At 40.0% G+C, this 27,999-nt stretch overlaps 1 protein-coding gene across 1 annotated transcript in view; it reads left to right on the top strand.

Moving 5' to 3' along the window:
- The first annotated feature begins 386 nt into the window (after positions 1-386).
- stxbp1b (syntaxin binding protein 1b) overlaps positions 387-27,999 on the top strand; it is a 54,559-nt gene continuing 26,946 nt past the window's right edge. Inside the window, exons 1-8 of the mRNA XM_078249674.1 lie at positions 387-431; positions 527-608; positions 2,460-2,536; positions 3,857-3,935; positions 19,610-19,713; positions 21,710-21,858; positions 22,936-23,020; positions 23,893-24,023. Of these exons, the coding sequence (XP_078105800.1) occupies positions 387-431; positions 527-608; positions 2,460-2,536; positions 3,857-3,935; positions 19,610-19,713; positions 21,710-21,858; positions 22,936-23,020; positions 23,893-24,023 (752 nt within the window). The remainder of the gene's footprint in view (positions 432-526; positions 609-2,459; positions 2,537-3,856; positions 3,936-19,609; positions 19,714-21,709; positions 21,859-22,935; positions 23,021-23,892; positions 24,024-27,999) is intronic.

The raw sequence follows: 27,999 nt of genomic DNA, 5'->3' as shown, positions 1-27,999 counted from the left end.
TTGACACTTGTCATACAAACTATAGTTGAAGAAAATCAACATATTGACATTCTTTAAAGAAAACTACTAAACGATACAAAAGTGTATTGGAAAGAGTCGTTATGTCCACTCATTGGCAGAAATCTTTACACAAAAATCTGATTCTAAAAGTAATGTAAGTCACTGTCCATGCATAGAGAACAGTAGCTTTTGCCAAGCTAGCTCACTACAATCAAGCCTAAAATCAAATTAGCATTTTTTATTTTTGTTTTCATACATACAGTATGCTTTTGATGTTAAATCAATCTAATAACACTAAAACATTTAAAATAATGTTATGTGAAATCCATGTTTTATGTTGATGTCTTGGCTGATCTGTAATTACATTGCCCTTCTTCACAGAGATAATGAACAATGTCATCAAGAAGGCAAGAGAAAAAGGAAAATGGAAGGTAATGGTTCTGTTCTTCTCATTAAGTTTGGCATCATTCCCCTTTGAATATAAAATATCGTATGAAGCCCCCTTCTGTGTGCAACTGTGTTATAGGTGCTGGTGGTGGATAAGCTGAGCATGAGGATGATTTCTTCCTGCTGTAAGATGACAGACATCATGTCAGAGGGAATCACCAGTAAGTACAACACATTCTAACTCCCATCGCGTAAAATACAGATGCTTAGTCAGGTGTCTTTGGCGTTGTTATTGACGCTAAAAGTCTCCTTTAGCGTCATATCTAAACACGCTTTTTCTAAACACGCTTGGTCAGGACTATTGGCGTCGCTTTTGACGCAGTTAGGTTTAGGGAAAGATGGGTGGGCTTATAAAAGGTACGTTTCCGTGACACGTGGGACAAGAACGGGACAGTTGGGTTTAGGAATAGAAGAACAGGACAGTTGGGTTTAGGAATAGAAGAACGGGACAAGAGTGGGACAGTTGGGTTGAGTAAAAGAACGGGACAGTTGGGTTTAGGTAAAGGAGAACGGTACAGTTGGTATGTCAGTAAGCAAGTACCACCCAGGTCACCTGAGTTCACTTCAGTTGCAGCTTCAAAATCAGTTTAATTAAATTTAGTGCAGGGAAAAATAAATTCAGCTAGAGCAACCTATTACGTATAGAGTTGCAAAGATTAATTGATTAGTTGACAACTGATAAATTAACCGGCAACTGTTTTGATAATCGACGGAATCAGATTAATCGGATTCCAGCTCCTTAAATGTGAATATTTTCTAGTTTCTTCACTTCTCTATGACAGTAAACTGAATATCTTCTCTGTGACAGTAAACTGACTTCCTTGAGATGTACTATCTCGTTTTTGTTTATTTGGATTGAACTGCCAACGAACATTTTGTGTAGGACTTTCAGATTAAATAAACATCACTGACAATTAATCTGAAAACTTAACAAAGAGAGCAGTGGGTTTGGCTTTTTTCTAATAAATATTTTTGACGGACTTGTACCTACTTTATGAAATTTTTCTAGACCCTAAGAATCTGCCCTGTTGTATAGACTAGACCGGCATCGCATCATCAAGTGCCAATCGCCAAGGCCGCAGCCCCTTTTAAGGGAAAGAATCGCAAAGTCACATAAGGAGAGAAAGAGGAAAATGACATAAAACTGTTGTGTAGCCGGTTGTTAAACAAATCAACAGAAGAATTCTGATCACTAACAACCATATTAATAACCAAGGCTTTCACACTGAGATTTGCGGCACATAAGATGAATATTCACTGTCAGTGTGGTTAATGGCTAAATAATGCTAGTGCCAGTTACTACTGATGGATAACTAGCTTGAGTGGGAGGCTGCTGCAGTACAGTCATACAGTATAGCAGAATCAGACTGTTGTCTCCAACCAAATCTAAGCCTAGTCTAGATCAAACAGTTGCCTATTAACAGGTTGGTTATTTACAGACAACACTTATTCTAACGAGCGTGTGTTGGGTCATTGATCCACCTACTTTGGGGTAGAATGAAGGGGCATGACAGCAGACCGATCAACCTTAATTTATTAAGATATGGAGACCGCTTAGGTTCAGGCAAAAAGTTATTAGACATGTCTATAAAGCAAGCATTTACTTAACAAGAAATAAATGTATACAATCTAGTCAAAACAGATATAATAGCATGTAAGTCAATAATATAATAAAAGAGGAAAGTGTCACAGTTGGTCCAGAAATACGGTGGCCCTGAGAGGTCAATGCTCTGCAACTTAAGAAAACACATGCAAATAGATCACAACACAAAACATAATGAAAACACAACACATTAAGAAAACACAACACATGGCATTGAAATACAGAAGTATCTAAGAAATGAATACTATTTCAAAACTTGATGTTACATTTGACATACATTTTAAATGTTTAAAATTTTAAATTCAAGGACAGTTCCGTTTCTTTGTGCAGGAATGTGCAGGTAGAGAATAGTTCTAGTCTAATCAAGCTGATGGATGAGTATTGATTACTATTTTCCTTTTCTCTCCAGTTGTAGAAGACGTAGGCAAGCCGCGTGAGCCTCTGCCCAGCATGGAGGCCATCTACCTGATCACACCCTCAGATGAGGTAATAGATACAACAAAGATACAGCTCCTATAGATTATGTGTATGATTCTATGGTACAGTGCATACAGTGTCTCATTAGTCATATTTCCATCAACATATTTTTATGCGCATTTTTAAGTATTGCGTTAGAAAATGTTGATGGAATTAGCAAAATTTGAAAAAAAAAACATCCTCAAATTCTAAAATAAAATTACGCTTGGCTGAGGTGGTTTTTGCCTTTTTTGAAAAAGAGTTAATGCGCAAAATGGGAGATGTAAACAGCTTTGCTGAATAAGTTGTGACATAGCGAACATGTAACTCACATAACTGTAGTCCCGGTATCCATCGGATGGGAGAAGGATCGGGATATGGGTCCCATCCAGTGCGCCGTACACTTGTGGCACAAGGTGCGTAGTGGAGTTTCGGTACGCTATAGCCTGTGCCTCAGCCACGTCCGGTAAATTGACGAATTGGTTCAACAGCTTGAATCATATGGCCCTGCACACCACATATACACAGCGGTGAACGGTTGTCTCGCTGACACCAAATGTCTCTGCCACAACCCTGTATTCTTTTTTTTTTTTATAATTTTTTTTGGGGCATTTTCGGCCTTTATTTTTGACAGCTGAAGACATGAAAGGGGAGAGAGAGAGAGAGGGGGAATGACATGCAGCAAAGGGCCGCAGGTTGGAGTTAAAACCAGGCCCACTGCATCAAGGAGTAAACCTCTACATATGAGCGCCCGCTCTACCAACTGAGCTATCTGGGCGCCCCACAACCCTGTATTCTGCACAGTGGCCAACTTGTACAAGCTACCTCTCTCCATTTAGCCAAAGAACTAAGCTTCTAAACGCTTTGATTTAGCAAGCCGGTTTGCAATCTACAACCAAGCGTAACGTCAACTTGTGACGAAACTACGCTTTGTCTAGTCTAGTTTATTCATTCTAAACCATTTGATGGAAACGCTTCTAATTCAGATTTTATTTTTTTTTCTTCTTTTTTGCAACATTTTATAAGTTTGCTTAAAATTTGCTTGACAATTAGATGGAAACATGACTATTGACATTTTATCTTACACTGCTTTTTTTTCCCAGCGACTAAGAAAAGATTATTTTTTGTCATATAAATACTTCAAAATGCAGTTCCAGTTGGGTTTATGGTAAATTTGGTTTATAAAGATTGCAATTATTGTTCTTTTTAAAGTCATGTTATGATAAAATAAGAAACATGGAGGGGTTTTATTATTTCTTTTCACTAGCTTTCAAACAAAATAAAGAATTGTCCAAAGTGTCATTCCCTTTATCAGTCCATAAGCTAAAACATTGTTCCCTGCTGTCTCAGTCTGTTGAGGGTCTGATTGATGACTTCAGAGACCCGAAGTCTCCGAGGTACCGAGGAGCTCACGTCTTCTTTACCGACAGTGAGTAAATCCATTCCACACAAACAACATACAGATGGGACATTTGCTAACTCACAGTTAGTCTAGACCAGAGATCTTCAACAGGGCCCCGTAGAGGGTCCTCAGAGTAACTGCAGGGGTGAAACCAAATTATTGTTAATAATTGTTAATAGTTGACTAAGATAGCCATCCACAATTATAGTTCATCCTAAGGATTCACTCTGCCACATTTATGTTTAACATTAAAACTTGATTTACAAAATCATGCCAACAATTATTTAATAGCTTAGTATACTAAAAAGGTATGCATGAAGGCTTTAGGCCGCCCACACATCATTGTAGTCCCAACTAAATTTTATACAATATATGTAGTAGGGGGTCCCTCCTCTGTCTCTCTTTCAGTTAAGGGGTCCTTGCCTCACAAAGTGTTGAAGACCCCTGGTCTAGACTATTTGAACATTTTGTTTTCTCCATTGAAATACACAAATTCCAGTTTCATGTTAGGAGAGGCTTGTGCTTAAACCAAACTTAATACATGTTTCCAAAGGGGCTGCTGCTGCAGTGAGTGCTTAAATTAAAATTAAAAATTATTTCTCACATACACACTCATAAACAGTACAATGTGCAGTGAAATTCATTGTGTACCTGTTCCAGTTTAATAAAACCAATAAAAATTAAAGCTGCAAGCAATGTTGGACGGGCCCTTGCTCCTCTGTGCGCGTTGGGATTACTGGCGGACGCGCTCCTTCTGACCGTGTATTTGCGCGGCACTCAGACATTGCAAACCAATGAAAAGGGAACTCCCTGCTGAGTTCAATAATACCTCACACAAGACTCTACGTCATACAGTTCATTAGCTGTGAAAGGGGGCGTGGCTTAAGCATACCAAACCATGACCAATGAAAATGGAATTGTCTGTTGAGTTCAAAGATACCTCACACAATAGTGTAAAAGAAACGGGTCATTAGTTATTAAAAGGAGCGTGGCTAACACATAGGGGGCGGGTCAAACCATCACTAATCAAAAAGGAACTCTGCTGAATCGGATGATGTTTGTCGTATAAGGCTGATTTCCTGTTGCCAGCGGGGGGCGCTATGAGGAAAAGTCAATATTGGCCTGTATATGTCCTCAGGCCTGGACTTTTGTTGATTGTGGGAAATTTCAAGCAGATATGACAATGTACACTGTAGTTACAGCCACTTTCTCGTTCATCGCTAAACACTCAAAATGGCTGCCATGCCACAGCCACACCATTTGACCGTTTTAACTTTTCATCTTTAAGGTGTTGAGATGGTACATACCAAATTTGAAGTCCATTGGATGAAATCTCTAGGAGGAGTTTGTTAAAGTATAGCACCTTGACTTTTAGGTCTACTTCCTGTTGCCACTAGGGGGCGCTATGATTTTGAGTAAATATCGGCCTGCAGATATTCAATGATACCTCACACAAGAGTCTACCTTAAACGGTGAAAAAGTTATAGAAGGGGGCGTGGTCTGACTACTCTGCGTGGTTAAAGTATAGGGTTATCACAAGTAGACCACACATAAGTTTCATGTAAATCGGATGATGTTTGTCATATAAGGCTGATTTCCTGTTGCCAATAGATGTCCTCAGGCCTGGAATTGTGAGAAATTTCGGGCAGATATGACAATGTACACTGAAGTTACAACAACTTCTTCGTTCATCAATAAATGCTCAAAATGGCCAACACACCACGCCCACAAAGTTTTGCTTTTAATAACTTTCCATCGTTAAGGTCTTTAGATAACACAGACCAAATTTGAAGTTGATCGGATGAAATCTGTCAGAGCGGTTCATTAAAGTATAGCACCTTGACTTTTAGGCCTACTTCCTGTTGCCACTTGGGGGCGCTATAACTTTGAGTAAATATCGGCCTGCAGATGTCCTTAGGGTTGGACCCTTATGAATCCTGAAAAGTTCCGAGCCAATTGGTCAATGTACACTCAAGTTACACCCACTTCCTGTTTAGATGGCCCCCTACAGGAAGTTGGTCCTCTATAACTTGCGCATTTTTTGCACTATTACAATTCTTTAAATAACTTTTCATCTCTAAGGTCTTAAGACCAAATTTGAAGTTGATCGGATGAAATCCCTTGTAGACCAGGTTGAAATCACAAAAATGTGCCTAAATAAAAATCAAAACGAGACTTTTTACATTTACATCGTGCACGCATACATCTTGAGGCACAGCTGCAGCTGATCAATTCCAAACAGTAGTCTGGGACTGAAGGAAGTGACATCAAGATGGGCATCAGCGTAGAATCTTACAGTCTCCACCCCATTGTCTCTGGCGGAGGAAGGACAGGATACAGCTTGTTTGCTTGGCACCACAAAGCAGTATGGTAATGTACTCGATGGATGTGAAACTGCTTCACTGGTTGGCGGTAGACTTTCTGGAGCTCGGGACTGTACAAACAGGAGTTCCCTTGCCTTGTTCACACTGGATACATTGGGTGCGCGATATACCTTGCACACAAATAATTCAGCGTCTTTCACAGTCTGGTCATCCAGTTCGCCTTGACCTATGCTTGTGAGCAGATGATAATGTTCTTTGAAAACTTTCCAGCATGTTTTCTTTCCATGTCCTAGTAGGTATGATGTTGTATCTAGTCAAGGTGTGAAATGCAATGACGTCTTCCACTGCACTGTCATCAAGCGAAAGATGATTTCAGGAACTTGACGACTAGTCTTTGTAGATGGATGGAGATCATTCAGTCCCATGTCTGCTTCTGGACCTCTCTGCCATCCAGCAACTTGAGTTGCATGAAAGCTGTTTTACCATCAAAACTGCTGTCATTGATGTCAATATTGTCACATGTGAAGTGCACAAATCTGTTGGGTACAAAGTTTGGTGGAACCACTGCTCCTGTATCCACGTCCATTGTATGAAGTGTGCTCTCTGCCAAAGCTGTATCAACCTGTTTTAAGTTGTTGTAGCAGTAAACAGCTCAACCAGTTCTTTTGATCTGGTAGCTTGGTGCAATGTGCTTGCTAGACCAAGATGCTTGGGAGTCCAGTGTTTACCACAACTGACGTTGTACACTAGGTCTTGAGCAACACTAAGAACCTTTGTGTTGTCTTTTTTATTTTGAGCAGCTTCATCATCATGATCCACTTCTAAGAGACCCTGTCCACCAAACATTAAGCGAAGGAACATGAAGAGGCTCTCAGGAATGCATGATATAATTTCCTCTTTGCTTACTACAAAACCTTTGCATGATGGTTGTAAAAGTATGTCACTTCTCAGTTTTAATGCAACATGGATCAATTCCATGAATCTTTCAGGGGCCGTGTATTTTGGTATCAGTGAAGGTTCTTTAGGTTCTGATAGCAGGGTTGTCAAAGGGACATGTCCAAATTCAACTGGAACAAGCAGTATTTCCCGCTCTAGGTTGATGAAGTCATATGTATTCCTTAGCCGTTTCTCTCTGAAGGTCAACCTTCTGCTTAGGTAAGATGGGCGGATGGTTACCTTGCCAATTTCTGCCAAAGCACAGTATCTGTTCCAAACCTCAGAAAGTTCATAGACATTTGTGTCTTTTGCTGCAAAATTTTGCTCTTGTTCATTCATCCAAAAGCCATTCCATGGCTAAATCTGATGATGAGGAATTTTCTTTAGTCTTTGTGGTTTTCCGGAGGAATTTCATATAGCATGGAGTGTGATACCTTCCTTCTGCTGCAATGTGGTCACTAATGCTAGCAAGATGGACTGAAAGGATCTGGTCATATTTTGAGGCTGCCAATTATAGGTCACTCATGTTCATTGTTGAGACCATGGAAAGTCTAACCTTTGAGTTCACTTCTTGGCAGAACATGCAGGCATTCCATGGTCACAACAGAACTCCTTGTCAATGTTGGTGGATTGATTGGACCGGCAACTTTATCCACATCTGCAGATTTTTCACTGGACTTTGGTTGCAGCCTGGAAATGTGGCTTTTACTAGTGAAAGACGCATAGCACAAGTGGTGCCAGACCACGTGCTGTTCTGTGTTCTGGACAAGAAGCAGTCTGTCAATTGTTTCTCTGTGTTGAGGATCGTGAAGCTTTCCTCTACTTTGTGCAGCTGCTTTTAGTGTCGAAAGGCCCTGTTCTGTTGCATTGTATATCTTATCTTTCTTGGATTCTTGGCATATAATCAGTCCCTCCAGGATTTCGCGGCCTTTTTTTTTGAGATTGTTACGGCCCAAAATGCCTGATTTTGTGAGAGCTTTTGTAAAAAATTGCAATGAAGTTGCGGGAGACAGTGAAAGTTGCAAAAAAGTTGCGATTTTTTTTTTTGTATATAGTTCTTTAGAAACATGTTTTGGGGAGAATAAAACTATCCTGGGCTGAGTTTTCCTAGTAACCTTACCAAAAAGGCTCAGGATGCTGTAAATGTTGAAAATGGCTGGTGGATTTAAGACAAAAAAATGATAATTTATTGAATGAATCAAATTTGAACATGTCTGTCAGTGACTTGTTGATCTTTACAGTGTTAGTTAATTTCCTATCCTGGCCTGGGACACACATTCATACGGTTTGATAAAGTACTGACTTCAACTTATCATTAACTTACAATAACGAGCGCAGCCGTCCTCAATTTAGGTCATTGTGTCGTCTCATCTCCTTTTTCTCCTGCATCCACCGTGTGTGTTGTTTGTGTGTGTGTCTGTGTGTGTGTTTGTGTGTGTGCAAGCGTCAGTTGCGGGGGGAACGGACAGCAGAGAGCCGACAGCCAGGATTGAAACGGCAGCAACTTCAGCGACTTTTAAATCGTTACAGTCTACATTGATGTTAAAAAGTATACAGGTTGGCAGGATGGTCTGAAATGTTTTGCACGGCCTTTCGCTGTACGTTTTGTTGGTAAATGAGTCACACACACGTCTCGTCTTCATATCAAAAACAAGGAAATTGTGTATGTGTTTGTGTGTGTCTGTTTCTGCTTGTTGTTTTTGTCTCCCTCCCGTCGTTCTTCTTCGTTTCCCTTTTTTTTCTTCTTTTTTCACTTTCTGGCCCTGGGACACGTTCTCTGTCTCGGTGTATTGTTTGTAGTTTGTAGTTGTTTATTTCCTTTAATAATATAAAAAATAAAACATTTGATCACAAAAAACAAAACAAGGAAATGATCAACCCGTTCTCACTCCCGCTTGGTCATTGGCTCTCAGAGTGCACGTGGAACTGCTGTGAATGGTTGAAGTTGCGGGAAACTTCAGGTTATTGGTCAAATGTGCGGACAATTTGCGGTGATTGGTCAAGATTGCGAGTCGCACCAAATTCGCGGTGATTGGTTGAATTCATGTGAATTGGCGCGATCGCGACATCGCGAAATCCTGGAGGGACTGTATAATACAAGTATCCAACAAGTATGCAAGTAACCCCTAACCCTAACCCGAACTCAATTCACACACTTTGATCCAAAGACAATAGTATGCACTTGACTCCAAACAAATGACGCATTTTAGATATTCTGTTTGTCCATTTGAAATATAAGGATAAAAACATATATTTTCATGACTACAATGAGAAATAATGCAATTATCATTGTCACATACAAGTATCTTAATTCCCACCTAAATAAACTTTCTATACTCGTTAATTGATGTCGCGCATGATGTGGAAGAAGTTTTAAAATATGGAATTTCCTGACATTTTAGAGGTCATCTTGGAGTTTGCGCTCTACTGAGTTTCACATAAGAAATACAGCTTGGCAAACAGCAAAAATGGATTCAGCAGAAAAAATACCCCTAGGGACCGTTTGGTATTTATGGAATGGACCACCAGAGGAAAATAGGGGAGGGTCATGTCTTTTTATTCTTTGTTGAGGGGAGGGTCTCCCAACGTTTTTTGGTCTAGGGGGGAGGGTCACCCAACTTTTGTATTCATGAAAACAGCAACATTTCAAAGTGGCTTGTTTGGTGCATACTTTTCCATGTAGATCTCAGTCTCGGCCCCCCATTGCTAGCAGATGGGTCTGACCCAACAAAAATCGCAACATGACAGCAACACGAGTTTGGAGTTGCTTACTTTGAGAATGCAACCCAGTGTTTCCCACACATAGACTAATTTGTGGCGGTGCGCCATACAATCAACACCGGCTGCCACATCATTATTTAAATTTTTTTTTTTTGATGCTATTTAAAACAAGCAGCGTATTCGTTCAGCTGCATTTCCTTTCCATGCTCTCCTCTGTCTCTCTGTCGCTCACGCGTCTCTCACACACACACACACACACACACACACACACACAGAAAAACACACAGCCCCTCCCCTCCGTTCACACAGGGTCTGTCTCCATTAAAACGAGAGAAGACGGCTGGCGAAATTAACAAGTTCACAAAAGGTTGGTATCTTGTGAACACCTTTACACAATCACACATTAAAAAGTCCTATAAAAAATATTTTATATTCTGAATACAATGTTGTCAATGTTGTCAGAGTCCCAACCCTTAGCAAACAAGCAATTGCGCCTTCTTTAGAAAGTTATCTAGTCTCAAGTTTGCAGTAAAATGCAGTTGGGTTGTTGAGGTCAAAACAATATATGTAGCAGCTGTGAATCAAATAAACTTATTATAAATAATGTTATGTCATTTTTTTACTCTTACACTGAATGTTTGCTGCTTCAATCCAGATGAGTATCGAAAAGTATTTTCCGCGACTGAAAAAGGCACGTATTGAGGATGAGGACCAGCCTGAACCGGAGGCATCAGTCTGAAACAGAGCTGAACAGTCCGACCAGTGTAATTAGTTATGTTATTAATTTGTTTACAATATTTTCAGGCTTCAACCAGTGCTGCTCAAGCAGAAAGACAGGGTCACTGGGAGTGAAAGAGATAGATTCATTAGGCATTGCAGAAAGAGTAGGAAAGGAGGACAGCATCCAACAACGTGTCCTCCTCAGTTTTTTATACTTGATTATTACGAAAATAAGTATTTCAATTTTCAATACATTTTTGTAAAACGGCCCATTTTGGGGCTCTAAATAGTTAATTTCTCGCATTAAAAGTCTCAGAAGTGAATTTAGTAATGAAATAGCAGACAAACAATGTATAAAGTTTCCAGTTGTAGTTCCAATGAGACAACCTGTAGGGGGACCGTAGCGTGAGCTGTAGTTCCAATGTGACAACCTGTAGGGGGACCGAAGCGGGAAAAGTTCTCTAGTGTTGCTTTAACTTTGAATTTCTGATTGGGCGGGCCAGCTGTTAATATGGGTTATTACCCAGTGTGCTTTGTTGAATGGTCCCAATGTTTTATTGTTTTGTTTCATGTTACCAGTTTACTAGAGGAGTAACTTAGGATTTGAAGTAATGCAGTAATGCAGTAAGTGTGCATTTAGTTTCTTTTTTTATAGATCCATTTTTTATTGTTTTTATATTTTTCAACATACAGAACAGAAAAATACAATTGAACAAGAACAAAAACCCTCTCCCATCCCCCACCCTCTGTGGTCTCGAGGAAAACAAAACAAACTAGAAAATGCATTTCCTGCAGAAAATGCATTTCCTGCAGAAAATGCGTAGGAATGCTGAATAGCTGAATTGCTAAAGCTAAACTTGATGAATAGCTTAAATCAGTAAGAAGAAGTTGAAGTAGTGAGAATAGTTGAAAAAGTGGAAATCGGTAGAATGAGTATGAATTTCATTAAAAAGTTGAATAACACCACTAATGTATAAAATAATTTATTTTTATTTTATCTGAAATTATGAATCAGTATGGAAAACTTACAAATGCTGTGAGAAACATTGATGAAAATGCAGAAATATGGAACAAATTGTTTGAAAAATCTCAAATGCATTGCACTACACTGCTAAAAAACTTGGAAGTTGGAAGCTGAACTGCACATAAGTTAAGAGCTGAAATACATTTTAGAAAAGCTGGAAGCTAAACTGTAATACTGTCAAAAGTGGAAGTTTCAATGAATTTACTAAAAAGACTTATTATCAGCCATATCCATTGCAATGAATTGCCTGAAAAGGCTGAAAGACTGCTGATGCTGTCTGTGAAAGTGCTGTCATGGTGACGAGTGTTTGTAAACATCCTTTGATCAGTTAACGACCGTGTCACCTGCTGTTAAACTGCCACCTGTAAAAAATCCTGAAATGATCACTAAACTTAAACAGCTTTTTCACAAAAACTGTAAAAAATATCAAACTGAAAAGCCATAGCCTAATACCTGAAGTTGTTGTGAACATTTTAAAGTTTGTTTGGCGTTTGTAGGTAAAGTTAGAGGGGCTGAAAATGTTGGGAGCGGAAGAAGAGTTGAAGGATTTGAAACATGCTCTCATTGACTTCAATGTTAAAAAAAAGTGTTAAAAAGCTTAATATTTAAAAAAGTATAAATAGTAGAAAAAAAGTTGAAGAAGTCCCATCATTAGCTGAAAGAGCTGAACATTTTAAAAGTTGAATGGTTTTAATAGCTGAAAGTATGCAGAAGTTACGGAGAGCCAAAAAGCGTACGGAATAAGAAAAATAAAAAAAATGGCCGAACAGAATAACAATAGTTGGAATGCTGCTGAATCAGCATTCACACTAAATAAAGAACAAAATAACAATAGTGGGAATGCTGCTGAATCGGCATTCCCACTAACAAACAAACAAAAAAACAAAAATCACACCTTGTCTAGTCACCCCCCTCTAATTCTTGTGATGCTGAGGTCATAAGGACTGATACTTGTACTGTTGTGCTTTTCCATAGGTCTATAATTGAAGATTTGGCTTTGTTAATCCTTGCTGTAGAGAGCTCAAGCATAACTATGTCTAGAAAATATGCCAACCACTGTTGTATACAGCGTTGAGCTATCATTGTCTTGGTTGCGGTTGAGCCGGCTAGCCAAACTTTCTTCTGTCTCCCAGGCAGGTATAATTTAGAGTTGTCATGAAGTAACAAAACAATCGGGTCAGTAGGAATTCGACATCCTATCACATGAGATATTATTGATATTGTTTTATTCCAGAACTCATGCACCTGTTCACACTCCCAGACCATGTGCAGGAAAGTTCCAGTTTGTTCAGGTTGACAGAACGTGCAATAGGGAGTGGGAATGACTTTAGAGACGCATCTCTTCTGAGGAGTCCAATATGTCCTATGACATATGTTGAAGTGGATCTGCTGGTGATTTGGTTCTTGGAACAATGGAAAATGTTGTCCCAAACTGTCTCCCAATTAATTGCATTTCCCTCAGGGCTCAGCTCTCGCTCCCATTTCCATACTATTGGGAGTTCTCCTATGGATACTTGCATCAGTTTAGCATAGATCTTGGATGCTAATCCTCTCACAGGAAAATCAACAAACCATTTAATGACTGGGTGCGGCTCAAGACTGTTTCCCCATGTCACTCCATAACATTTTAGGGCTGATCTTAGGTGCAGATACAAGAAGAATGATGTCCTGGGGACCTCAAAACTAGCTCTCAGGTCTTCAAAACTCAACATACCTTTCTCATTGAATAGCTGGTTTACAGTATAAATGCCTCTGTCACTCAACTGCTTACAAGCAAAGGGTTTGTTACCAGACATTAAGTGTGTATTGTGCCAAATTGGGTGTTCAAATGCCATTTATTGGTGTAGCTCAGTTGCTCCTCCACCTGTTTAAAGTGGTCAATATGCTGGTAATAATAGGGCCATTGGCTAGCATACACTTTTTTGGACACACACCTGCAAAGGCAAGGTCTTGCAGTCTTAGACTTCCAGTGAGGTTTTGCTCTATTTCTCTCCATGGAACTGTAGATGAGGGGTCCAGCCACATTCTAAGGGCCTGTAGCTGAAAGGCTCTGTGATACACTTTAAGGTTGGGGAGGGCCAAACCTCCTGTGTTTGTGGTACGTTGCAGGGTAGAGTATTTTAGCCTAGGTTGTTTATTATTCCAAATGTACTGCCGAATTAAGGTATCGAGTTTCTTCCAGAAATTTATCAGTGGGGGGAAAGGGATCATTGTACTTAAAAAATTCACACGAGGAACTATGTTCATTTTAACAACAGCAATCCTGGAGCGTAGTGATGCCGGCAGCGCAGACCAGTTGGCCAGATCCCTTTGAACACTACTTAATATAGTTTCATAGTTGTCCTGGACAACTCGCTGTAGGGATGCGTGTATGGTGATGCACAAATATGTAATTTTGCTTTGGGTTGGTATTGTAACACTAATGGCTGATGCCACATGCCTGTTGTTCAATAAAAGAAGATTAGATTTATTCCAGTTAATTTTATAGCCATATATTGAGCCAAATTCGTTGAAGATCTTAAGAATCTTTGGAATAGAGTCCTCAAGATCAGAAATGTACAACAAAATATGTACAAATATGTACAACTGCAAATAATGCTATTGAGTTGCTATTGGATTTAATCTGGACATTACAGATTTTATTCTGATTATTGGCCAGGGCTAGGTTCAAGAGAGATTACAAACAGCATGGGGGAGAGCGGGCATCCCTGTCGCGAGCCCCGCTCAATGGGAAATGGCTGAGAGTGCAAGCCATTGGTTGAGACTATGGCCGTGGCATTCGCATATAAAGTAGGCACCATGTCAATGAATTTGGCCCCCAAACCAAGCCTCTCCATTACTTGCCACAAGTAGTTCCACTCTAGGCGGTCAAAAGCTTTTTCCACGTCCACTGATAGCACTGCTGCCGTTGTTGGTAGGTTTTTGGCTTCTTCAATTACATGAAATAGTCTGTGTACATTGTCTGCAGCATGATGCTTCGGTATAAAACCTGATTGGTCGGGGTGGACTAGCTTCTAGATAAAGCGCTCTAGGCAGAGAGCCAAGACTTTGGAATAAAGCTTAATATCATTCCCGATGAGGCTGATGGGCCTGAAATTTGAGCAATCCGTAGGATCTTTGCCCTTCTTTGGCATGACGGAAATTAGCGCAGTGTTGGTTTGTTGGTGGAAAGTACCCTTCTCTATGGCTGAAGTTAAAGCTTGTAAAATGGTAGGTCCTAATATGTCAAAATACTGTAGAAGTTCTAATGGAATTCCATCCAACCCTTGCGTTTTCCCTTCTTTAACTGTTTTTAAAGCTGATTTAAGTTCCTCTAATGTTATCAGTTGACCCATTTCTTTTGCCTCCTCTGGGTCAAGAAGAGGCAGGTTTTATCTCTTTTAGGGACTCCTGGCACTGTGTCGGACCTGGGTTGCAGGACGACTCATACAACTTTGAGTAGAAGGATTGAAAAGTGGCGCTGATATCCTTAGGATTTGTTGAGATACCTTGATCTGTGAGGATGCTGTTGATAGTAGCTCTGGATTCGCTTTTTTTAATTTCAGAGGAAGCAATTTGCTTGTTTTACAGCCATTAAAATAGTAATTTTGCCTCACTCTGTGCATTATGAACTCTGAGCTCTCCTTCTTAGCAGATCATTCAACTCTGTTCGACTTGTGACTAGAAGAGTATGTGTAGATCTGAAAAACAAGTCTTACGAGACTGCTCTAACGATTTACAACGTTCTTCCAACTCCGCAATCCTTGCCTCTCTTTTCATCTTCAAGTTGACCGCAAAGGAAGATGTGAAATCTCTAATAAATCCTTTAATTGCCTGCCATGTATATGCAGGGTCAGAAACTGAGTCGGTATTAATTGATATAAATTCAGACAGTTTGGTTCTAAATTCTGCATCAAAAGCTGTGTTCTGGAGAAGGGAATTATTAAATTGCCATCTCCTAGATCTTTCTCCTAACATATCAAAATGGAATGTGGTTATCAGCGCATTGTGATCAGACAGAATTCTGGTTCTAATGTTATCGTGTGAAACATTGCCTTAAGCTCAATGGAGCACACAATATAATCAATGCGGGAGTGGGTGAGGTGACATGTGGAAAAAAAGGTGTAATCCTTGCAAGTAGGGTTGTGCATCCTCCATATATCTGTAAGCTGGTGGGATTCCACAACTGCTCTAAACATGTCTGATATATGTTTCTGGGCTTTTGTGTGATTGATCCCTGATCTATCCTGATTTAAATCTAGTACTGCATTCATGTCTCCCCCTATATATAATTAGTGAATATTCATTAAGAGAGAGCAATTCATTGGTTAGGTGCGGGAAAAAACTTTCATATATGTAGACGATGCATATAGTGAAACAAAGGCTATTTTCCTACTCCTTATCGTGGTACATATATAAGATATCCTGCCTGATAAGTCTTTACTGCTTTTGTCTACGGTGAGTGCGCATTTCCGCGACAGCAACACAATGGAGCCCTTGGTTTTGGTGTTGTCACTAGATGAGGCAGCGACCTTGAAGTATTTATTTTGTAGATGATTTACATCTCTTTTACGTAAATGTGACTTCTGTATAAGTGCCACGTCTATGTTTTTCCTTCTTAAAGGACAATTCCGGCGCAAAATGAACCTAGGGGTTAATAACATATGTTTACTGAGTCGAACGTTCTCTGGGATCTGTTCATACTAATCGAATGTGTCTCTAGCTTGAAACAAGCTACCGCAGTTAGCTGCTAACGCTAGCTTTCAGGGCAGAGGGTAAATCACTATTTGATACCACTAACAAGGCTCGAAATAGCACCACACTTAAACGGTAGCATAATGAGGGTCGCTACTTGCAAACCGAAGCATTGAGAACTTTGTAAGTGTACAGACAGTTTATTACAAAGATAGATTATAAAGACAATAGTGTTAATGTTTACATGCATACATGTCTTGAGTACCCTACCGGAATTCGCTGACAAATCTGTAGCAAAGGGTGAACTGTTAGCTCTGAGCAAGGTGTGGTGAAAACATAAAAAATTAAATAAATCCCCTAACCCTCTGAGACCACAGACCCCCTCCCCTATCTGTAAAATGCGTGACCACATCAAACGCAGTTCGCGCAAAACTCCAGCTCAAAACTGCACCTCCTGTCTTAAATCACAGGTTAATTGAAACAGGTCTAGTGAGTTCTTATGTTAAACATAAACCATTTTATAAACACCTTATAACTAGGTCTCAACCAGGTATTAAGTTCTGAAATAGGCTATGTGAAAATCAATTTCTGGAATAAACTATGTGAAAAACACACCAATCTAGTTGGAGCAACAAACAGACTATGAGCTGAACAGACCGCATCCCTCATGTTCTTTCAGTCTGGCTAAATGTTAACAAACATAGACTGTAAACTGACCAGCCAGTATTTATCATGGATTTTCAGTCTGGTTAAGTGTCCCTTTAAAGCTTGGCTCCGAAACTTACATACCGTGTCCTCAGGAGTTATCATGTTCTTTTCAGCCCGGTTAAATGCCCACAAACAGCCCGGTCTCACGGCAGTTCGTGTAAAAGTCACGTTATTTTTAATCTATTGATATGTGTTCACAGGGACGTTTTTCTCGTTTTTTACTTTTTTGTATGTCTTGACATGCTACATATGTGTACCACGTTTCTTTAGTCTACGTTAAACGTACTTCAGGGGCTCAATTTTAAAAATGTTGTAGGGGGCGCTAGCGAGCCATTTTTGTGTGCCTATTCCTGAAACCCTTAAAGTTTGGTGAGTTTTTGAGTATATTAAGCCCCTCGAAAAGGCGATTCATTTGCCTTAATAATAATAATTCCTTCAGTTTCAATAGGGCTTCGCCGCTGTTGGCACTCGGGCCCTAATAAAATCCATTAAAATAAATAATAAACCACACATTAGATTAAGAGAATAGAAAATGAGGTGGGGGGGGGGTTCTCATTGAGCATACAGCATTATCCTAAAACAGCCACAGTTGTCTGCTTTTCTTTGTCGAATAGTGGGCAGTGGGCACAGCTGGAGTGTGTCAATAGATTGAAATGGATATATGTAAAACTTACCTGAATCCAACATGCTTAAATTGATATTGATATTGATAAAAAAAAAAAACTGGACATAATCTAAAGGACAGTCAGACCTGATTTGAATAAACAAAGGAATCGACCCTATCCAAAATGTGATGAACCTGACTAGACTCAAACACTGACAGCCGCATGAAGCTCTACCAATTCCATAACAAGCAGCTTTGTTCGAAAAGAGCAGCAATATGTTTAATTTTTCCTGCACCTTACAGTTCACACTCTCTGTCTGCCATGATTACAATGCATCACTTAGTCGGAGTCATTAATGACTCTGCTCGTATCCACTTGGGGATTAGGCCACTTTCAGTTCATTTAAACAAGGCTACATCTACACTACTACATTTTCCTTTATAAACGGCATTTTGAGACTAGAACAATCTTCGTCCACACAAGAGTTTAAACTCCAGTAGCATAACCAATCTCTGTCTATATTACCACATCTGACATTACTCTGCAGTTGAAAATCATGAATGTATAAGCGGAAAATACAGAAAATACTTTGGAGAAAGAACAACAATGGCGGAAAGTAAGACCAGGGATTTGTTTGCTTGAACCGACGATGAGGTGGAACTGTTACTGAAAGGTATGTAAGCCTACCTAACTGATAAGACTGACTGACATGTCGCTGTTTCCAAATGTCTATTTCTTGCTTGAGTTTTCAAACTTAAACGGGGCAGCAGTGTTTCCAAATGTCTGCGTTTTAGGGGCTCGGTAGTCTATATCCACGACGTTGTACTTCCAGGATTGGTCCATTGCCGCCAGAAATTCTGCTCTTTACGGCCAGATGTATGTTACCTTACGCTTTCTTTGTGTTGGAAATTTAAACTCCGGTCGTTTTACAGTATAAGGATTGTGGTTAACTGCTCCTCAGATCTCTGCAGGGTAAATCCAGACCGCTAGTCATCTGTCCAATCTGAGTTATCTGTTGCACGACTAAAACAACCTTTGAAACTTCTCCGCAGCGCTGTGGAGGAAGGTCTGGCAATGCGAGACTAGGGCCTTTGTAACACCGGATTAGTGTGGATGTGAGGCATAAACGTAGCAAAAGATATTTGTTTCTAAACCAAAACATAGTACTGTAGATGTAGACTGAGACCACCCAGTTGGGGTGAAGATGCAGAAGGCTTTGGCAAAAAAACACAGGGTTATCCAGCAAACAAATGTTAAACCTGGCTTAACTTTGCAGCAATGCAATGCAACATCCTCCAGCAAGGCACTGTGTTGGTCAATGAAATACGTGTAAGCGCTGCTCCTAGCAGATGTTTTTATAAAAGAAAAAGTGATTTTCGCCGTGATAACTTTCCATTGTTGTAAAATTCTTCCTCATGGTATTACAAAGCACTATGCAGTGTTTTGGCCTCTAGGTGGTGCTGAATCCTACTTTTCCTATAAAGCAACTCAATATGTTCTTTTAAACTATGTCCCACTTTCTCTGTCTCCCAGCCCAAACTGAAATAACTGATGACATCATCAGGGTTATTGTTTTCTCAAACAAAGTTCCTCCAGTGCCGCAGAATACATTATACTACTATTTTCTAAGTTGTGTAGTACATCCTGGACTATTAAACTGACCTTTATATATAAGATAAGCCTTTATTGTCTCCTCTAGCAGAAATTCGTTTTGGACACTCGAGAGAAACAAATGGCGACACATTGCGCATAAACACACACACAGAAGAACAGAACACAACACATCCTCCCCCTCATATTGCACTTCATTATTATTATTATTTTTATATATAAAAATCATGATGAAAACCTTATATTCTCTACACATATTAGTTGAATTGAATAATTTCAATGTTACAACATTCAATATTGCCATAACATTTCCATTTCTTTTTATCTAACTACTAACTATCTCAGTAAGTCACCATGTTTTTCTGTGATTCTCGCCAGCAATTCCAGACATGTTGTTTGGACTGTTGACCAAATCCCGCGCCTCCAAAGCAATGAAGGCCTTGACTGAGATCCACATCGCCTTTCTGCCCTATGAATCTCAGGTAAAACATTGTCTGGACTGGGATTAGACCACAGCTGCTGCTCTTAATCATCTACCTCAGGTATGATGGATGAGGTTTGGAAGGTTTTCGCTCAATAGTGCATAAGGCCTGCAGAGAAACCCGCCTCTCTCTTGTTGCTTTGAGTGGAGTTTGTTTGTAGGGTGTTCTTATTGCATTATTTAAATCTTGTGTGTATACTGTACATCATCACTTAGGAACTGAATGAACATTTTGGAGGAGTATGGATACAGTAAAACTAATGTTTTATGTTTTTTTAAATAAATATATCAAGGCCATCTTAAGCATTGAGGTTTAGCATTGCATCACAACATACTCATCATCATTTGTGTTGCAATGCACTTAGTATCTCATATTAACCAAAATGATTATTTTTTCTAACAGATTAAATAATTGTGCATATAGCTATTGTGTGGGTCAGTGTATTTCAACAACAAACCTGGAGTAAACTCACCTTTAAAGCCCACATCTAACATGTGTCTAATTGCTGCATGTGTCATGTCTGTTATCGGTTTGTGTGTGTTTTATGTTTTACTGAACATCCAACATGTAGCCACTAGTTAAAAAGTTAATCCTGAAAATACTGAGACATTTCTGTTGGATTGTTCATACAAAACAATTTAGTTATTTAGACTGTATTCCAGGTATGTGCATTTGGATACAAATAGGAGCTAGTACAGGCATAGCCTATTCCTCGATCAGCAACGTTGACTGTTAGCGCTTCATTTTAATGTGTGATGGCTGTTCTTTGATGTGTTTCTTTGTCCTTTTTTTGAGGGTTTCACCTAAATGAGGCTGATAAGAGCACTGACACTGAACCAAAACAGTGAAGTTGTGTTCCACAAAATCAAAACAATGAGTTGAAAGACACAAAAAAGCTCCATAGAGCTGAGCTAACTCCAGAGTTTGTGATAATTCTCTGCAGGTTCATTACTATGAACAACGCCTTTCACATTACAAAGACATTTTATACGTTGTTATATATTGATCATAGAAACTTTAAAAATATGTTTTCGTTATCTTAAACATACATCTATCATTTGTGGATAATTGAACGACATCCTTCCTTTCAACTTAAAGAAAAAAGATATTGACACAGTTCTTCGCTGAGGAGGATCAGACCAACAGTGTATTGTGTTGGATCAGCTTTAGCCTTCAATCCTCTGCTGTTTTCCTGTAGTTGTAATCCCGAAAGGGATGGACACATCATAGCAGCCCTGCCCCCTGCCCTCCTCTCATCCCTTTACCTCATTGGCTGACAGAATTAATGCTCATACTCTGCAGCCAATGGGAGCACAGATAAGATGTGCGACAAGAGAAAGCACACGGACTGTTATCATGTGATGGAGTCAGTAACAGATGGGTGCATGTTTTAGGTGACTGTGTGTGGAAAAGGATTTAATTAGTGTTAACATTTGAGTGCCAGTGCTAATACTTTTAGACAGAAGCTTCTGGTGGCCGATATTTTTATGTATTGTTTTACCTTTAACCAGCTCTGCAATAGAAATGGTCTGCCAGTTCATATATTAGTATTTTTGCTTATTGTGATGTCATTTACTGGATTATCTTCAAATGCTTCATATCCCTAAACTCATTACAACTTTAGCTAAAAGGTTATGTAAGTCAATTATCCATAATAATTAATAAATGTTTTGAAATTGTGTCATAAATAAAAAAATTAAAAAAATTGGTGATCCTGATGTTTTTCAGAATTTACTAAATAAACACAAAAAAATATGGATCCAAAATATTTCTAAATGTAGAAACATAAAGAAATATATTTCTTAACACTCCTTAAGTTATTTGAACTATGTACAGTTTTTGAGATATGCTCATTTTTATGAGCAGAGTGTAAAGGCGTAAAGTTTTTTGATTTTTTCAAATCTTCAATAGAATGGTGATGTCATCACGAGCATACAACGTAGTGACGTGAATGCCAGAAGCCTTAGCTTTCTGCTGTCATGTCCTCTGTGTCTAGGTCTTTTCCCTGGACAAGATGGATGCCTTTCAGGACTTCTACAGTCCCTTCAAGGCTGACATGAAGAACAACATGCTGGAGCGTTGTGCTGAGCAGATTGCCACCCTCTGTGCCACACTCAAAGAGTATCCTGGAGTCCGATACAGAGGGTAAGGCCAGCAAGAAAACCTTTTCTAAGTAATTTTTAGGGGTGTTGGGGTTTTTGTTGCTGATTTGAATACTAATATAGCTAAAATAAACAAACACACACCTGGGAAGGTGCCGCAATGAGTGAATGCAGAGCGTCATGCTTCAGTCTGTTTCTCTGCGTCTGTGTCAGTAGGACTTGTGCATCGATATGAGACGCAAAAGAGAAGGGGCTGCACAACCTGCATGCTGTTATTGGCTAGGGACTGGGGCCCAAAGCTCTTGGTTGACGCCCACAAATGTCCTGCACACAGCAAAATAATAAGACAAAGAGCAAATACAGGCAGAGGGCAGGGTCTCTGCAGATAAATCAGCAAACTCCAAACATTCTTGTACAGTAGGTCCCCAAAAACCTCTGTGATGATTTTCAAGTTCATTTTTAATAATAAGGTGATGAAGTCATACCCCATACTACAAAGAGCAACCTCCTCTGCCTCTATGGACGAGCCTCCTCTGATACACATATGTACATTGCTATATAGGCATATTTTAAAAGTTCCATAAAAAATATAACCAAATTGCTATTCCACGCCATGCACTGCACTCTGCCCCTCCTATTTTGTCCTTTGCTAATCACGTGCCTGATTAACGTTAGCTAGGTATCTAACTTAAAGCTATGTTAACTGTTGTGTAGTCACACAGCTAACAAAAAGCTAACAATGAGCTATAACGAGCTAACAACTAGCTAGCAACAAGCTGTGAGAAACTGTGTGAGGGCTCTGACAAAAGACGGTGGTGGCAGCCCTTTTTCTTTAGGCTGCCGCAAAAGACGCGGGGCAGGGCGTTTACAAAACAAAAGCTATGTGAACACTGAACACAAACAGGAACAGGGTAAAACAAGATGTATACCACTGGACATTTCTACTTAACAATTATTTAAGGGCATGTCTGTATGAGCTTGTTAAATTTAAGTGGAGTTTACTCAAACTAGAAGGGGCATGCTGATGCTATGGCTATCATCTACATGTTCAGGTTGAAAAGCAGTATTTATTGTGATACTGTGTGTGTGCGTGTGTGTGTGTGTGTGTGTGTTGGTTCAGGGAGTACAAAGACTGTGCAGTTCTGGCCCAGATGCTTCAGGAGAAGCTAGACGGCTACAAGGCTGATGACCCTACCATGGGAGAGGTAAGGAAGTAGAGCTAATTGACTAAGTTTCTAATGGGGAGAACCATTTACACATGTACATTTACAGGCACTCATAATGTCATATATGGCAAACATCACCCTAGCATAATCTAGCAGGTAACATTATTCCATTCCAAATGGAGATATTTCAAACATTAATACTCAAGTCTGAATGACAGGTAATGAAACAATAAAATCATATGATGCAGTTTTGTGGATTTTTATGTTTTGACTTCAGCTGAAGGAATATTGGTTTAGAGACCCTTTCAAATTGATCAAATAAATACTCATCAAGTTAAAACTTGGGAAGTTGTTATTGTTCATAAGAACTGAAGTTTTGGAGATTTTATGTTTTTATTCAACAACATTTTTTAACACTTGTGTTGTCTTAGGGTCAAATTTGCCCCTTTTTCAAAATATCAGTTTTTTAACTCAAGTATTAGGTATAATTTCCTACAAATGAGGTTTATTGACCATGTGTTAAACTGGTGGTAATAAGTAGGTGTTAGTGGTGTTTATACACGGTAGTGAAAAGAAGCGCTAAAAGTCAAAAAAAGCGCAAAAAACATTGAAAAAAGCGCAAAAAGTGTCAAAAAAGAGACAAAAGCATCAGAAAAAGTGTTGATTTTCACCCGTTTTAACCCGGGAGGACGACAAGTTTATGGTTAGTGGAAGACAACACAAGGGTTAAAGGACAGGAAGTAGTATGAATACCCAAAGTCTGTGTTTAGCTAAATTATCAGGCTTCATCTGACTGGAAACCCTGTGTAATTTAGCAATATTGAACGTTGACCTGCAATTAAAGAGTAAAGAAACGTCTGTCCGTCCTATACAGTGTATGCAGTGTTTTGTTTCTGTTATGATGCCTCCAGGGTCCAGACAAGTCTCGTACTCAGCTGCTCATTCTGGATCGTGGCTTTGATCCCGTGTCACCTCTCCTGCATGAGCTCACACTGCAGGCAATGGCCTATGACCTGCTGGGCATCGAGAACGACGTCTACAGGTAAGGACCAGGGTTATTATCGTAAACTAAAACTAAAGGGAAAAGAAGCAGTGAAAAATGTTTTTAGTACAATGAAACTTAATAAAAACTAAAACCTTCAAGAAAAACTAAAACTAAACTGAAACTGAAAAAAACTATAAAAATGAACGTAACTTATTTCAGTTTTAGGTTTTTACAGAAACTGAACGGACTTGATATGAGTCGCTGTGCATCTGAAAGTATGCGCCTGTGGCTCAGGTGTAGAGCGGTCGCATACCAATCAGAAGGTTGGTGGTTTGATCCCACAGTCCCATGTCGAAGTGTCCTTGGGCAAGACAATGAACCCCAAATTGCTCCCGCTGCTGCGCCATCGGTGTGTGAATGTGTATCTGATGAGCAGGTGGCAGCCTCGGCCGCAGTGTATGAATGTGTGTGAATGGTGAATGGCTCCTGTACTATGTTAAAGCGCTTTGAGTAGTTGTTAATACTAGAAAAGCACTATATAAATACAGTCCATTTACAAACTCTTCACATCGGACACTAAAGTAGCCAACCAATGCAATTTTTATGTATGTCTAGCTACATACTTCTGAGACATTATACCTGGCATTGACAAAACAAACTAAAACTACTGTAAAATTCAATATTTGTCTTTTTTTTTTTTTACTTTTTTTTTATTGAAACAATCGACAATCGACATATCAAATCACATTTTTATATTTTTAATTTTTTTAACAAAACAAACAGTACCCAGTATTTTTTTGCTTCCAATTTAGTAAAATCATCCTTCGTGCCAACAGTGTCACTTAACATATCACATTGTATTGATTCTTTGAAGCCTGTCTGAATACACTCACTGGACGGCAGCTAGCAGCTAACGGCTAACTGCTATCAGCTAGCAGGGCAAGCTAGCTACTGGCAGGAGACAGGGACCAGGGTAGGTGAATTTAAACAATGTCTGAGTTGAAAACGTATCTTGTTGACACGTAAGGGCCCTGTTCATGTGGCACGGACATATTAATTGCATTTTGTGTCTGTTAAGAGGCACAAAGGCACTCTAAAACTTGCCCCGACCACTGCCGTTTTAGCTCAGGGGACGCTTGTAGTACGTAGCTGCAGCTTCTCCGTGTTACCTGCACTGATTCAGGTCGGGGTTTTTTCTATCGAAAGTACTCGCGTAGCTATAGCGATCAAGATTAACGTAAAAATTGGCTGGAGTTCTCCTTTAATTCTTAGGGGTTTCTTATTCCAGATAAATTGAGATATGGCCGCATCTAATTTGTCAAAAAAGGCTTTGTTAATGAGAATAAGGATGCACTGAAAGATAAATAAATACTTTGGTAAGATGGTTCTCAGAATATTAATTCGACCTGTAAGGGAGATTGGAAGATTTGCCCATTTGTCAAAGTTACGTATTGTTTGGTCGTACAGCTTCAGGAAATTGTGTTTGAATAAATCAGAATGGTTTCCAGTAATATTTATCCCCAGATATTTATATTGGTTTGAGATTGTAAATGGCAGGGAGCTGAAAGTGTGTAAGTTCTGTCTAGCTTTTGGATTAATTGGGAACAATGTACTTTTTGAGGGGTTGGGCTTGTATCCAGATACTATACCGAAAATTCTTAAGATTGACATTATGTCAATTTGATTGGCATTGATTTTGCAGGATTTTAGATAAATAACAGTAAATCGTCCACCTTGTATTCTGACCCTCCCTTTTCAATACCTTCATATTCTTTTGCCGTACATAGCGAGATAGCGAGTGGTGACAGGGGGCACCCCTGCCTTGTAGAGCGACAAAGCGGAAAGTAGCTGGAGTTAACGTTATTCCAAATTTAGACAGGGTCAAGAAGAGATAATCCCACTGTACCCTGTCAAAGGCTTTCTCGGCGTCTAAAGAGATTAATCAATTTAGCACAAAAAGTAAGGAAATTTGTGTTTGGTAGATTATTTCTCTGTGGTAACAATGCTTTTTGGCAATAAATCTTATACCATTGGAAAGCCTGTTTAGTTCCCTTTCAAATGGTGCCCCATTTGTAAGGAACATGCATTTGTGGGATGAGCAGCAGCGCTGAGTACATACTGAGAAGATTTGGCAAATTTGTTGCGCCCATAAATAATTTGCCAAATCTTCTCTGTCATTGCCAAACAGGTTATTTTGCTGACACTTGTTTTGAGCTTCTGGTACCCCCAGGTGCTGCCAATCAGGTGGCTGATTGGCACCTGATTGGCAGCACCTGTGAGCATGGGCCCTACTACTGTAAGTATAGCTACAGTCAGTAAGTGTCTGCTCCAAGAATCGGCATACTGCGTTTGACTGATCTGGATAGGGCCCTTGCGATAGGGCAACTTCAAGCTGGTGTTCCGCAAAACCAAGTTGCGGCATTATTTGGAGTGAGCCCTAGTACCATCTCCAAACTGAAAGCCAAGTTCCATATAACGGGGAATGTCAAAGACAGGCCGCGAAGTGGGCGTCCCAAGAAGACGACACCCCAAGAAGACTCACCCTTTTCCTCACCCTGTCAGCACTTAGTAGGCTGTCTTCTACAGATTTGCAGTCAAGGTTTGCATGACGATATGGCCGACGGCTCTCTGCCCAGACAATCCGGAACAGACTGCATGCAGCCAATCTCCGTTCTCATAGGGCTGCCAGGAGTCCTGCCATGACTGGCCTTCATCGTCAGGCCCGTTTGCAATGCTGTCGGCAACACGTGCATTGGAACCTGAACCTGAATGTGGAGGAACGTTATGTTCAGTGATGAGTCCAGATTCTGCCTACAGCAGTTGGATCATAGGGTCAAAGTGTGGAGAAGATGCAGAGAATGCTATGCTGATTGCTGCACCGATAGAGTAACACCTTTTGGTGGAGGCAGTGTGATGGTGTGGGGAGGCATCTCCCTCACTGGAAAACAAGGCTTGTCATCATTGGAGGCAATCTCAATGCAGAGTGATATAGAGATGAGATTCTGCAACCAGTGGCAATCCCATATCTCCACAGTCTGGGACCAAACTCTATCCTCCAAGATGACAACGCTTGCCCCCACAGGGTGGGGTTTATCAGAGTGTAAGGCGCTGCAGCTACAGGTGTGGTTGCGCGCACGGTAACCGGGCACGCTGCTGATGACAGCATAAGCAAGCGTCAAGCTCAGCTGGAGGGTAATGTTTGCTGGACGCTGATTACCTGGCAGCATGAGGCAGTTGCTTCCTCTCGGGCACTTAGGCTTCATTAATGGTATGTGTGAATCCTGTTATGTGTATAATGTTATTTGTACTGTTGTGTTATGTGAACGTTTGTTTGTACTGTGTTTATAGTGTGAAGGTGCGCGAACGCTGTGAGGCTCGTCTGACTATCTCCTATAGTGAAGTCTATGATTCTAGACCGGTACACGTCTGTCTATGAGGGTTATAGGTGTATATTGTTTGTTTCACGGTATTGGTTGTATCCTCAAATGTGTTATTCTTTTGTTGTATGAAGGCGGACCTGGAGCAAATGTGTTAAGACCTGTGCCACTGTTTTGAGGTACTTACAATTGTTAACCTGTATCGCCATCAAAGACAAACTATTGTGAATTGAATAAAACCCTTGCCTACTGTTAAAACGGTTTGTGGGCATTCATCTTTAAAGAACCTGCACCCGCATTACAAGAGACTACCTCCAGAATGCGGGAGTGGACAGGATGGAATGGCCTGCCAGCAGTCCTGACCTCAACCCCATTGAACATTGCTGGTTGAAGAATGGGATGCCATCACACAGCAGTGTGTGACCAGGCTGGTGACCAGTATGTGGAGGAGGTGCCAGGCTGTTGTGGCTGTATATGGTTCTTCCACACGCTACTGAGGCTCCTGTTTGTGAAATGAATAAATTGTTAAATTGCCAATATGTCTTGTTTCTTCAAACTTCAATCATCCAATCCACCAAACACCAAACGAGTCAATGGCAGAATAAGCTGTTTGGCATTGGCAGAGAAGATTTGGCAAATTTTTCATGGGTGCAACC

Source organism: Sander vitreus, chromosome 5, assembly GCF_031162955.1.
Source record: "Sander vitreus isolate 19-12246 chromosome 5, sanVit1, whole genome shotgun sequence".
NCBI lineage: Eukaryota > Metazoa > Chordata > Actinopteri > Perciformes > Percidae > Sander > Sander vitreus.
This window is presented reverse-complemented; position numbering and strand designations above follow the sequence as displayed.